The sequence below is a fragment of the Cetorhinus maximus genome, unplaced genomic scaffold (genome assembly GCF_964194155.1).
Source record: "Cetorhinus maximus unplaced genomic scaffold, sCetMax3.hap1.1 HAP1_SCAFFOLD_3268, whole genome shotgun sequence".
Classification (NCBI taxonomy): Eukaryota; Metazoa; Chordata; class Chondrichthyes; order Lamniformes; family Cetorhinidae; genus Cetorhinus; species Cetorhinus maximus.
The window spans coordinates 1-14,401 of record NW_027599187.1 but is presented as its reverse complement, the minus strand read 5'-3'; the positions used below and the strand labels follow the sequence as shown (position 1 = coordinate 14,401).

General features: G+C 50.6%; 1 protein-coding gene across 2 annotated transcripts; it reads right to left on the bottom strand.

Moving 5' to 3' along the window:
• Positions 1 to 14,366, bottom strand: LOC144677912 (C-type lectin domain family 17, member A-like). 2 transcript variants are annotated; one of them, XM_078537891.1, is made up of 8 exons: positions 14,289 to 14,366; positions 11,451 to 11,522; positions 10,558 to 10,644; positions 9,301 to 9,420; positions 4,803 to 4,922; positions 2,692 to 2,834; positions 2,006 to 2,112; positions 1 to 1,127 (listed from the first exon to the last, which is right to left on the bottom strand). In XM_078537891.1, the coding sequence occupies exons 1-8, from the start codon at positions 14,353 to 14,355 to the stop codon at positions 953 to 955; spliced, it is 891 nt and encodes a 296-aa protein (XP_078394017.1). In that variant the 5' UTR covers positions 14,356 to 14,366; the 3' UTR covers positions 1 to 952. The 2 variants fall into 2 exon arrangements, with proteins under 2 accessions (XP_078394017.1, XP_078394018.1); XM_078537892.1 differs by lacking the exon at positions 14,289 to 14,366 and adding an exon at positions 11,888 to 12,021.
• Between the last annotated feature and the right edge of the window lie 35 nt (positions 14,367 to 14,401).

Here is a 14,401-nt window from a genome sequence, read left to right as displayed (position 1 = left end):
GTGATCAACTCGGGTTAGTTTATTTACATTTAAAACCCGTGGAAGGAGTGTTCATAATGTCACACTCTGGGCCACACACACACTCTAAAGCTCTCTCTCACACATACAAACACTCACAAACTCACACGCATACACACACACACATTCACACACACACACATTCACACACACAAACACATGCACACACACAAACACATGCACACACACTTGCACACACATGCCCACAAGCACAAATGCGCACACACAGAGACAAAGAAACACAGATGTACATGCACAGACATACACACACACAGATGCACATACACACACCCCCACCCCCCGTGCGTGCATGCACACACACACATACACACACACACACACACTCAAACACAGAGTAATGGAGGACAGAAAAAGGAAACTTTTACAACTATGGATAGTAACAGTACAAGAACCACGGAGATGAAAATTAGTTCACATGATTTCCAAAGTCGGAGAAGAAAATGTCCAAAGGTTATTTCCGATGTGAACGAGTTCAATCCTGAGTCCAGTGGGAGCTTACTGCACGCAATTTCAGTGCCTCGTTTTGGACATGACAACTATGAAAACAAAGTTTTTGGCTGCAAAGTTCATTGGCTGCAAAAGCACATTGGGGATCTCCTGAGTTCGTGAAAGGTGCTAGAGAAATGCAGGACTTCCGGCCTGTAACATTTCACCGGATTACTGTCTGGTCTTATAATGGGGTTTTCCAATGTCAACCGTCACGCTGTCATTCCTGCCTCCTACCACTGGTGGCGCTGCAGGGGGCTCCTCCTGGGGGAGAGGAGGAACAGATGAACTTCCATCATTCGGACGTGGCCTTGGGCAGTCGGGGATTGTGGGTAAGGGAGGAGGGGCTGGGGATTGTGGGGAAGGGGGGAGGGGCTGGGGATCTTTGGACAATCCTGACACTCTCGTTCTGTGTCCCAGTCTCTCTTCAGGAACAATATTTCTCAATATCAGCTGCCTCGACGCTGGGCAGTGCCCTTTTCTCACAGATGAAATGGAAGTAACGGGTGCAACGGACATCATTCCAGTCACTGGTTCTGAAAATAGCGCAGTCTTCATAATAATACAGATTATTCGCTTGACCCTGCTCCCATCGGGTAAAACTGGGAAATGAGGAAATAAAAAATACCGATAAAAATCCAACACATTCCTGTACAGACTCAACAAGTTGCCAGCAGCCCTGTACAAATCCCAAACTAATCCCACTTTCCCGCTCTCTCCCCATAGCCCTGTATCAATCCCCAAACTAATCCCACTGTCCCGCTCTCTCCCCATAGCCCTGTATCAATCCCAAACTAATCCCACTGCCCTGCTCTCTCCCCATAGCCCTGTATCAATCCCAAACTAATCCCACTGTCCCGCTCTTTCCCCATAGCCCTGTATCAATCCCAAACTAATCCCACTGTCCCGCTCTCTCCCCATAGCCCTGTATCAATCCCAAACTAATCCCACCGTCCCGCTCTCTCCCCATAGCCCTGTATCAATCCCAAACTAATCCCACTGCCCTGCTCTCTCCCCATAGCCCTGTATCAATCCCAAACTAATCCCACTGTCCCGCTCTCTCCCCATAGCCCTGTATCAATCCCCAAACTAATCCCACTGTCCCGCTCTCTCCCCATAGCCCTGTATCAACCCCAAACTAATCCCACTGTCCCGCTCTCTCCCCATAGCCCTGTATCAATCCCAAACTAATCCCACTGCCCCACTCTCTCCCCATAGCCCTGTATCAATCCCAAACTAATCCCACTGTCCCACTCTCTCCCCATAGCCCTGTATCAATCCCAATCTAATCCCCCTGTCCTGCTCTCTCCCCATAGCCCTGTATCAATCCCAAACTAATCCCACTGTCCCACTCTCTCCCCATAGCCCTGTATCAATCCCAATCTAATCCCCCTGTCCTGCTCTCTCCCCATAGCCCTGTATCAATCCCAAACTAATCCCCCTGTCCCGCTCTCTCTCTCCATGCGACGCTGGGACTCACCTCACTGGGTTCCCATCCACCCATTTCCAGTTTCCTTCACTCTCTCGATCTGTTAATCCGATCCAGTAATCCCCAGGATTATTCTCGAGAGATTTCTCTATGAAATTCTGCAGCAGATACAATGATGGAATGTGTTCAGTTAGTATGACTGCCTTAACTCACACAAACACGCACACACAACTGATCCCCAAAATACACCAAACCCTTCCTCAGGAAATTCTCCCTCATTCCCTCTGATTCAATATCGGGAAGACTGAAGCTGTTGTTTTCCGTCTCTGTTCTAAACTCCATTCCTGAGTTACCGACTCCATCCTGGGAACTCCCTGAGTCTGAACCAGACTGTTCACAACCCTGGGGTTGTGTTTAATCTGGAGATGGGATTCCCACCTCATATCCACATCGTCACCATGGCGGCCTCTTCCCAACTCCGTAACATCACCCAGAACCACCCCGGTCTCAGCTCATTGACTACTGAAAGCCTCGTTCATGTAGTGTAGAGGGAGCATTACTCTTTATCTAACCCCGTGCTATACCTGTCCTGGGAGTGTTTGATGGGGACAGTGTAGGGGGAGCTTTACTCTGTATCTAACCCCGTGCTGTACCTGTCCTGGGAGTGTTTGATGGGGACGGTGCAGAGGGATATTTTCTCTCTATCTCATTCTGACAGATGCGTCTGTCATTCTCACCTGTTCCTGTTCTGTATTTATGATGACGAGGTGTGTATTTTGGGATTCACATTGTTGTTTTGCCGAGTCCCAGTTTACTCTCTCCGTTGAGAATTTATAGCAATGATGATTATGAACTTTCCAGCCGTTCGGACAGGGAGACTCTGCAAAATTATACAGACTTAATTCAGAGAAATACATCGAAACATTAGGAACAGGAGGAGGCCATTCAGCCCCTCTTGAGCCTGTTACACAGGAACAGGAGGAGGCCATTTAGCCCCTCTCGAGTCTGTTACACAGGAAAAGGAGGAGGCCATTCAGTCCCTTTCGAGCCTGTTACACAGGAACAGGAGGAGCCCATTCGGCCCCTCTCGAGCCTGTTACACAGGAACAGGAGGAGGCCATTCAGCCCCTCTCGAGTCTGTTACACAGGAAAAGGAGGAGGCCATTCAGCCCCTCTCGACCCTGTTACACAGGATCAGGAGGAGGCCATTCAGCCCCTCTCGAGCCTGTTACACAGGAACAGGAGGAGGCCATTCAGCCCCTCTCGAGTCTGTTACACAGGAAAAGGAGGAGGCCATTCAGCCCCTCTCGATCCTGTTACACAGGATCAGGAGGAGGCCATTCAGCCCCTCTCGAGTCTGTTACACAGGAAAAGGAGGAGGCCATTCAGCCCCTCTCAAGCCTGTTACACAGGAACAGGAGGAGGCCATTCAGCCCCTCTCGAGCCTGTTACACAGGAACAGGAGGAGGCCATTCAGCCCCTCTCGGGTATTTTACACCATTCCATTGGATCTGCTCTGTACCTTAACTCCCTCGGTTCCATGACCGTCCATCCCCAACAACAATCTCTCAATCTCAGTTTTGACGATTCCCTTTGACCTCCGGCCCCACAGTTTATTTCGGGGGTGGGGGGAGAGTTCCTGATTTCCGCTCCCCTTTGTGTGAAGAGGTGTTTCCTGATGTCCCCCCTGAACATCCTGGCTCGAATTTTAACCACCTTCCCCCTTGTTCTCGACTCCCCCTCCCCGGCTCCCTCACAACCCACCGGATCAGAGGAAATAGTTTCTCTCCATCGACCCAATCGAATCTCTTCATTGCTTTCAACGCCTCGGGTCCGGTCGCCGTGGTTTCGCCTGTAGACCTCAGGCTTCGGGTCTGGATCCTGCACCTTATCCAATCCCTTCAATCTGTCGGACAGACCCCACCCCTCCAGATCGATTCAACCCCTCGCCTGTCCCAAACTTGACTGAAGGATGGGGAGGGTGGGGGTGGGGAGACAGGGGGTGGAAGAGGAGAGAAAAGGGGTGGGCGTGGAGGAGGGGCGACAGGGGTGTGTGGGGGTGGGGAGGCAAGGGTGGGTGGGTGGGGGCGGGGAGGCAGGAGTGGGTGGGTGGGGGCGGGGAGGCAGGGGTGGGTGGGTGGGGGCGGGGAGGCAGAGGTGGGTAGGTGGGGGCGGGGAGGCAGGGGTGGGTGGGTGGGGGCGGGGAGGCAGGTGTGGGTGGGTGGGGGCGGGGAGGCAGGGGTGGGTGGGTGGGGGCGGGGAGGCAGGGTGTGGGGGCGGGGAGGCAGGGGGTGGGGGCGGGGAGACAGGGGGTGGGGTTGGGGAGACAGGGGGTGGGGTTGGGGAGACGGGGTGGGGGCGGGGAGACAGGGGGTGGGGGCGGGGAGACAGGGGGTGGGGGCGATCCCAATGGGACAGAGCGGGGGAGGATGGGAGGTTGGGGTAGGGGGTGGGGGCGGGCAGACTGGGGGTGGGGGCGGGGAGACTGGGGGTGGGGGCGGGGAGACTGGGGGTGGGGCCGGGGAGACTGGGGGTGGGGGCGGGGAGACTGGGGGTGGGGGCGGGGAGACTGGGGCTGGGGGCGGGGAGACTGGGGGTGGGGGCGGGGAGACTGGGGGTGGGGGCGGGGAGACAGCGGGTGGGGGCGGGGAGACAGGGGGTGGGGGCAATCCCAATAGGACAGAGCGGGGGAGAATGGGAGAGTGGGTGAGGGTGTGGGGGCGGGGAGACAGGGGGTGGGGGTGGGGGTGGGGTTGGGGAGACAGGGGGTGGGGGCGATCCCAATGGGACAGAGTGTGGGATGATGGGAGAGTGGGGGAGGGGGTGGGGGCCGACAGCACCAACTCACCTGAGTAGTTCCGGAGGATGGTGCAGAAGGATCTTCGGTCCCGGAGCATCTGTTCAATGGTCTCGGACATATTCCGGATCTTTCCATTCTGTCCCGTCATGTTCTTGTCCATCTGTAGGACTGAGAGAATCACAGGGTCAAAGAACCACAGGGTCTGAACCGCACAGAAGGAGGCCATTTGGCCCATCGTGTCCGCACCGGTTCTCCGAATGAGCGTTAGGACCCAGTGCCATTGTCCTGCCTTTTCCCCCCTGTACCCCTGCACATTGTATCTGTGCAAATAACCATCCAATGCCCCCTTGAATGCCTCAATTCAACCTGCCTCCCCCACATGACCAGGCAGCACATCCCAGAGCCGAACCGCTCGGTGTGTGAAAACGTTTTCTCTCACGTCGCGTTTGATTCTTTCGCAAATCGCTTAAAAATCTGTGTCCTCTGGGCCCGGTGTGAACAGCTTCTCCCCGTCTCCTCTGTCCAGCCTCCTCTTGATTCTGAACGTCTCCATCAAATCCCCTCTCAGCCTCCTTCTCTCCGAGGAGAACAGTCCCAACCTCTCCCGTCTCTCCTCGGACCTGAAGACCATAAGACATAGGAGCAGAAATTAGGCCTTTCGGCCCATCGAGTCTGCTCCGCCTTTCAATCATGGCTGATAAGTTTCTCAACCCCATTCTCCCGCCTTCTCCCCGTAACCTTTGATCTCCTTACCAATCAAGAACCTATCCATCTCGGTCTTAAATACACTCAATGACCTGGCCTCCACAGCCTTCTGTGGTAATGAATTCCATAGATTCACCACACTCTGGCTAAAGAAGTTTCTCCTCATCTCTGTTCTAAAAGGTCTTCCCTTTACTCTGAGGCTGTGCCCTCAGGTCCTAGTCTCTCCTACTAATGGAAACATCTTCCCCACGTCCACTCTATCCAGGCCTTTCAGTATTCTGTAAGTTTCAATCAGATCCCCCCTCATCCTTCTAAACTCCATCGAGTATAGACCCAGAGTCCTCAAACAATCCTCATATGTTAAGCCTTTCATTCCTGGGATCATTCTCGTGAACATCCTCTGGACCCTCTCCAGGGCCAGCACATCCTTCCTGAGATACGGGGCCCAAAATTGCTACAATAATCTAAATGTGGTCTGACCAGAGCCTTATAAAGCCTCAGCAGCACATTCCTGCTTTTATATTCTAGTCCTCTCGAAATAAATGCCAACATTGCATTGCCTTCCTAACTACCGCGTCAACCTGCAAGTTAACCTTAAGAGAATCCTGGACTAGGACTTCCAAGTCCCTTTGCACTCCAGATTTCTGAATTCTCTCCCCATTTAGAAAATAGTCCATGCCTCTATTCTTCCTACCAAAGTGCATGACCTCACACTTCCCCACGTTGTATTCCATCTGCCACTTCTTTGCCCATTCTCCTAACCTGTCCAAATCCTTCTGCCGCCTCCCCGCCTCCTCAATACTACCTGTCCCTCCACCTATCTTTGTATCATCTGCAAACTTAGCCGGGATGCCCTCAGTTCCTTCATCTAGATCATTAATGTATAAAGTGAAAAGTTGTGGTCCCAACACTGACCCCTGCGGATCTCCACTAGTCTCCGGCCGCCATCCTGAGAAGGGACCCCCTTATCCCCACTCTCTGCCTCCTGCCAGACAGCCAATCTTCTATCCAAGCTAGTACCTTGCCTCTAACACCATGGGCTCTTATCTTACTGAGCAGCCTCCTGTGCAGCACCTTGTCAAAGGCCTTCTGGAAGTCCAAGTAGATAACATCCATTGGCTCTCCTTTGTCTAACCTACTCGTTACCTCCTCAAAGAATTCTAACAGATTTGTCAGGCATGACCTCCCCTTGATGAAACCATGCTGACTTTGCCCGATTTTACCATGCACTTCCAAGTATTCTGAAATCTCATCCTTAATAATGGACTCTAAAATCTTACCAACGACCGAGGTCAGGCTAATCGGCCTGTAATTTCCTGTCTTTTGCCTCACTCCCTTCTTAAACAGGGGGGTTACATTAGCGATTCTCCAGTCCTCTGGGAACCTCCCTGACTCCAGTGATTCCACACAGATCACCACTGACGCCTCCAATATCTCTTCAGCTATCTCCTTCAGAACTCTGGGGTGTAATCCATCTGGTCCAGGTGATTTATCCACCTTCAGACTTTTCAGTTTTCCTAGCACCTTCTCCTTGGTAATGGCCACCTTACTCTGCCCCCCAAGTTTCTTGAACTTTGAGGATGTCACTCATGTCTTCCACTGTGAAGACTGATGCAAAGTACCTATTCAGTTCCTCCGCCATTTCTTTGTTCCCCATTACTACTTCTCCAGCGTCATTTTCCTGCGGTCCAATGTCCACTTTTGCCTCTCTCTTAACTTTTATATATCTACAAAAAACTCTTGCAATCTTCTTTTACATTACCTGCTAGTTTACCCTCATATTTAATTTTCTCCCTCCTTATTTCTTTTTTAGTTGTCCTCTGTTGGTCTTTGTAGGCTTTCCAATCCCCTGGTTTCCCACTGCTCTTTGCCGCATTGTATGCTTTCTCTTTAGCTATGATGTTGTCCCTGACTTCCCTTGTCAGCCATGAAGCTTCTCATCCCCGGAACAATCTGTCTAAACCTCTTCTGCGCTCTCTCCAATGTGTTCACATCCTTCCTATAATGTGGTGCTCAGAGCTGTACATATTACTCCAGCTGAGGTCTAACCAGAGTCTTATATAAATTCAGCATAACCTCTCTGCTCTGGTGCTCGATGCCCCTGTTAATAAAGCCCAGGATACTATCTGCTTTATCAACTGCTCCCTCCACCTGTCCTGCCACCTTCAATGATTTATTCACATATACACCCAGCTCCCTCTGCTCCTGCACCCCCTTAAAAATTCTACCCTATATATTACATAATTTTTAAGGTTCCTCCGACCAAAATCAATCACTTCACACTTCTCTGCATTAAACTTCTTCTGCCCGCTCCACCCACCTGTCTATGTCACGACAGAGCTGGAGTGACTGAGTGATGAAGGGAGTGGGATATATATCAGGGTGTTACAGTGAGGGGTCTGGGATATATCAGAGTGTAACAGTGAGGAGTGTGGGGTATATCAGAGTGTTACAGTGAGGGGCGTGGGATATATCAGTATTACAGTGAGGGGTGTGGGATATATCAGGGTGTTACAGTGAGGGGTGTGGGATATATCAGGGTGTTACAGTGAGGGGTGTGGGGTATATCAGAGTGTTACAGTGAGGGGTGTGGGATATATCAGTGTTACAGTGAGGGGTGTGGGATATATCAGGGTGTTACAGTGAGGGGTGTGGGATATATCAGGGTGTTACAGTGAGGGGTGTGGGATATATCAGGGTGTTACAGTAAGGGGTATGGGATATATCAGAGTGTAACAGTGAGGGGTGTGGGATATATCAGGGTGTTACAGTGAGGGGTGTGGGATATATCAGGGTGTTACAGTGAGGGGTGTGGGATATATCAGGGTGTTACAGTGAGGGGTGTGGGATATATCAGAGTGTTACAGTGAGGGGTGTGGGATATATCAGTGTTACAGTGAGGGGTGTGGGATATATCAGAGTGTAACAGTGAGGGGTGTGGGATATATCAGGGTGTTACAGTGAGGGGTGTGGGATATATCAGTGTTACAGTGAGGGGTGTGGGATATATCAGGGTGTTACAGTGAGGGGTGTGGGATATATCAGTGTTACAGTGAGGGGTGTGGGATATATCAGGGTGTTACAGTGAGGGGTGTGGGATATATCAGGGTGTTACAGTGAGGGGTGTGGGATGTATCAGAGTGTTACAGTGAGGGGTGTGGGATATATCAGAGTGTTACAGTGAGGGGTGTGGGATATATCAGAGTGTTACAGTGAGGGGTGTGGGATGTATCAGAGTGTTACAGTGAGGGGTGTGGGATGTATCAGAGTGTTACAGTGAGGGGTGTGGGATATATCAGAGTGTTACAGTGAGGGGTGTGGGATGTATCAGAGTGTTACAGTGAGGGGTGTGGGATATATCAGAGTGTTACAGTGAGGGTTGTGGGATGTATCAGGGTGTTACAGTGAGGGGTGTGGGATGTATCAGGGTGTTACAGTGAGGGGTGTGTGATGTATCAGGGTGTTACAGTGAGGGGTGTGGGATGTATCAGAGTGTTACAGTGAGGGGTGTGGGATATATCAGAGTGTTACAGTGAGGGGTGTGGGATATATCAGAGTGTTACAGTGAGGGGTGTGGGATATATCAGAGTGTTACAGTGAGGGGTGTGGGATATATCAGAGTGTTACAGTGAGGGGTGTGGGATGTATCAGGGTGTTACAGTGAGGGGTGTGGGATGTATCAGGGTGTTACAGTGAGGGGTGTGTGATGTATCAGGGTGTTACAGTGAGGGGTGTGGGATGTATCAGAGTGTTACAGTGAGGGGTGTGGGATATATCAGGGTGTTACAGTGAGGGGTGTGGGATATATCAGGGTGTTACAGTGAGATGTTCCTCCCCGTACCGTGGACTGTGAGACCTGTAATAATTGCGAAGTTGCAGATTAAGACAATGAGGCCGACCACGATGAGACATCTGGATTTTTTTGAAATACTTCCTCCAGCTGTTTCCTGTCCAGTTTTATCTGGAATAGAGAAGTAAAGATTGACCCATGTTGAGCAGCCCGAGTAACTTCACGGAACAGACAATAGTGACGTATCTACCCCTCTTTGAGAGAGAAAAAACAACCACGTTACTTGTTTATATCCCTCGTTTCACATCCCAGCGCACGGTACAGGAGGGTTATCAAAGAGAATCGAACACCGAGTCACACAGGGAGATATTAGGGACAGGAAACCAAAAGCTCAGACACAGAGATCAGTACAAGGAGCATCTTAAAGGAGGAGAGACAGAGACAGAAAGAGACAGAGAGAAAGAGGCAGAGAGAGCCACAGAGAGAGTTAGAGAGAGAGAGAGCGAGAGACAGAGGAGTGTAGGGGCTGGAGGAGATTATAGGGAGGGGTGTTGGGGCTGGAGGAGGTTACAGAGATAGGGAGGGTTGCAGGGGCTAGAGGAGGTTACAGAGATAAGAGATAGGGGGGGTTGTAGGGGCTGGAGGAGGTTACAGAGATAGGGAGGGTCGTAGGGGCTGGAGGAGGTTACAGAGATAGGGAGGGTTGTAGGGGCTGGAGGAGGTTACAGAGATAGGGAGGGTTGTAGGGGCTGGAGGAGGTTACAGAGATAGGGAGGGTTGTACGGGCTGGAGGAGGTTACAGAGATAGGGAGGTTTGTAGGGTCTGGAGGAGGTTACAGAGATAGGGAGGTTTGTAGGGGCTGGAGGAGGTTACAGGGATAGGGAGGTTTGTAGGGGCTGGAGGAGGTTACAGAGATAGGGAGGGTTGTACGGGCTGGAGGAGGTTACAGAGATAGGGAGGGTTGTAGGGGCTGGAAGAGGTTACAGAGATAGGGAGGGTCGTAGGGGCTGGAGGAGGTTACAGAGATAGGGAGGTTTGTAGGGGCTGGAGGAGGTGACAGAGATAGGGAGGTTTGTAGGGGCTGGAGGAGGTTACAGAGATAGGGAGGTTTGTAGGGGCTGGAGGAGGTTACAGGGATAGGGAGGTTTGTAGGGGCTGAAGGAGATTACAGAGATAGGGAGGGGTGTAGGTGTTGGAGGAAGTTACAGGGATAGGGTGGTGAATCCCTTCATCCTTCACCATGTCCCTCCCCCCCGACTGCCCTGAACCATTGTGACCTCTGACCCCACACTCCCAGGATGACTGACCTTTAACCGGGGTCACCTCCGGGACTTGGTTCTGCTGCGGACTCTGCGGAGTGAAGTTGACTTGGGCGTAATTTGGTTCCTGTTCACCTACGAGAGTCGGAGAGAGACGGAGTGAGAAAGGATGAAGAACATGAGGACAGTTCGGTCAGTACGTGTGCCATAGGTAGGTAGCAGAGGACAACGACAGAGCAACAACACGCACACCGATATGTCAATCAGCTCAGGAGCACGCCAAGACGTAACTGGAACGTAGCCAGGTGCATCTCAAATGCTTGCTTTATCAGCTACTGCCAGTTGACATGTAAATGCGACTTAGCAAAGACTTAATTCACCAATAGAACAAGTGGAATACAAAACATGAAGGCATGGAAACCGAGGAACAGCAGGCACATAGCTACGGTGCGATCGTCACGTGGCTGAGGTCTAACAGAAACGCAGCTAAGATACAACGGATGTGCGATGGACATGGAAGCGAAGTGTAATTGAGACGTAACACACGCAACTAAGAAGCAAGTGACACACGACAGAAGTACAACAGGGACAGGACTCATGCTTAACTGTGACATTACTACGATGCAACAGAAACGTAACTGAGATATAATTGACAGGGAAGGGACGTGTCGCACAGTTGTGACAGTCGGAGGTATTCGATTTCCAAACAGAGAATAGCAGACCTGTAACTAAAGTCTAATAGATACGTAACTAAGGTGTAACAAGCAGAGAGGAGATGGATCAGGTACGATATTGACTCAGGCGTAACTTAAGACGAAACTGAAAGAATCAGGGTCTACCTAATGCATCATGTTCAATGCAATTGAGAAACGACTAAAGTGCAGCAGATTTGACACAAATCAGTATCTTACGACTGACATACGATATCCGTAACTTCTGACCTGTTGTACGGACCTTAGATGTCCCGGAGGCAGGATGAAGATTCAGCTCCGCGTATGAGATCTCCGGATCCTCTGGAAAACAGAAACAGAAACTATACAATGGATGAGAGTTAGATACAGAGTAAAGCTCCCTCTACACTGTCCCCATCAAACACTCCCAGGACAGGTACAGCACGGGGTTAGGTACAGAGTAAAGCTCCCTCTACACTGTCCCCATCAAACACTCCCAGGACAGGTACAGCACCGGGTTAGATACCACTTAGTTACCCCTCCATCTCAATCTGACTATGTTCCCCCCTCTCACTCTCTCCATCTCACCCTCTGTCTCTGTCCCTTTCTCTCTCTGTCCCTCTCACTCTCAATCTCTCCTATCTGTTTCTCGCACTCTCAATCTCTCTCACCCTCTCTCTCTCCCTCTATTGAACAGTTTAACCTACGTTCACTGGGGGCTTTCATGTTGATCTTGATGTGTCTCATATTCGTGTAGTTGATGTCCTGCTCCACGGTTTGTGTCTAAGGGGTCTCTCTCCACCGTTCCTGTCCTGTCTGCTTCGCTATCTCTCTCAGATGTGTCTCAATCTTTCCTCAGACTCGATGTCAGGGCGAAAACTTCCTCAAAACTGTTTCTGCCTCTTCGTTCCATTTCACAATGACATTTCCCCTGAGATCAGAATGAGAGGCTGGTTATACTGACTCCAGGGGCAGCAGTCCCTCTCTCTCAATCTCTCTCACCATCTCTCTCTCTGTCTCCCTCTCTCTCAATCTCTCTCACCATCTCTCTCTCTCTCCCTCTCTCTCAATCTCTCTCACCATCTCTCTCTCTGTCTCCCTCTCTCTCAATCTCTCTCACCATCTCTCTCTCTGTCTCCCTCTCTCTCAATCTCTCTCACCATCTCTCTCTCTGTCTCCCTCTGTCTCAGTCTCTCTCACCATCTCTCTCTCTGTCTCCCTCTCTCTGAATCTCTCTCACCATCTCTCTCTCTGTCTCCCTCTCTCTCAATCTCTCTCACCATCTCTCTCTCTGTCTCCCTCTCTCAATCTCTGTCACCATCTCTCTCTCGGTCTTCCTCTCTCTCAATCTCTCTCACCATCTCTCTCTCTCAATATCTCTCACCACATCTCTCTCTCTGTCCCTCTCTCTCAATCTCTCTCACCATCTCTCTCTCTGTCTCCCTCTCTCAATCTCTATCACCATCTCTCTCTGTCTCCCTCTCTCTCAATCTCTCTCATCATCTCTCCCTCTGTCTCTCTCTCTCAATTTCTCTCACCACGTCTCTCTCTGTCCCTCTCTCTCAATCTCTCTCATCATCTCTCTCTCTGTCCCTCTCTCTCAATCTCTCTCACCATCTTTGTCTCTCAACATCTCTCACCCTGTCTCTATCAGTCTCAATCTCTCTCACCATCTCTCTCTGTCTGACTCTCTCTATTTTTCATTCCTTTCCTCTCTCGCTTTGTCTCTCGGTTTCTTTATAATTTTCATAATCTTTCTGTCTTTCTGTCTCTCTCTCTCGCCCTGACTCTCAGTCCCTCCATCTGTCCCCCAACCCCTCATTCTCTCTCTTTCCCTCTCCCTCTCTCTCCCTGTCCTTCTCTTTACTTCTCTCTCTCTCTCTCTCTAGTGTAAATTTTAACCTACATTCACTGGGCGCTGTCCTGTCAGTTTTGATGTGACTCATATTCATGTAGTTGCTATCACAGAATCTCACAGTGCAGAAGAGGCCCTTCGGCCCATCGAGTATGCACTCTGCAACATCTCTCTCGCTGTCTCTCTCACTCTCAGCCCTTCTCACCATCTCTCTCTCTCTTTCTCACTCAGCCTCAATGTCTGCAACGATCTCTCTCTCAGTGCCTCTCTCTCAATCTCTCACACCATCTCTCTCTCTGTCTCTCTCTGTCACTCTCTCCCTCTATCTCTCTCACTTTTAATCTCTCTCACCATCTCTCGCTCTGTCTCTCTCAATCTCTCTCCCTGTCCCTCTCATCACCTCTCTCTCTGTCTCTCCCACTCTCAATATTTCTTTCCATTTCTCTGCCTCTCGCTTTCTCAATCTCTCTCACCATCTGTCTCTACATCTTTCTCTGTCTGACTCTCTTTTTCATTCCTTTCCTCCCTCTCTCTGTCTCTCAGTATTTTTATAATTTTCATAATCTTTCTGTCTTTCTGTCTCTATCTCTCTCTCTCCCGCACTCTCAGTCCCTTCATCTGTCCCCCAACCCATAATTCTCTCTCTCTCCCTCTCTCTCACTCTCACTCTCTCTCGCTGTCCTTCTCTTTACTTCTCTCTCTCCCTCTGGTGTAAATTTTAACCTACATTCACTGGGCGCTGTCCTGTCGGTGCTGATGTGTCTCATATTCATGTAGTTGCTGTCACAGAATCACACAGTGCAGAAGAGGCCCTTCGGCCCATCGAGTATGCACTGTGCACCATCTCTCTCACTGTCTCTCTCACTCTCAAACTCTCTAACCCTACCTCTCTCTGTCTTTCTCAGTCTCAATGTCTCTCACTATCTCTCTCTCTCTTTCTCTCACACTCTCAATATGTCTCTCCATTTCTCTTCCTCTCCCTTACTCAATCTCACTCACCATCTGTCGCTCCCCGTCTCTCTCTCTCTCTGTCTGACAGTCTCTCTCATTCCTTATCTCTCTCTTTGTCTCTCGGTGTCTTTATAATTGTCATACTCTTTCTGTCTTTCCGTCTCTCTCTCTCTCTCTCTCACCCTCACTCTCTGTCCCACCGTCTGTTCCCCAACCCCTCAGTCTCTCTCTTTCTCCCTCCCTCTCTCTCTGTCTCTCTCTCTCCGTCTCTCTCTCTCCCTCCATTGAACAGTTTAACCTACGTTCACTGGGCGCTGTCGTGTTGTTTTTGATGTGTCTTATATTCAAGTAGTCGGTGTCCTGCTCCATGGTTTGTGTCTGAGGGGGTCTCTCTCCACCGTTCCTGTCCTGTCTG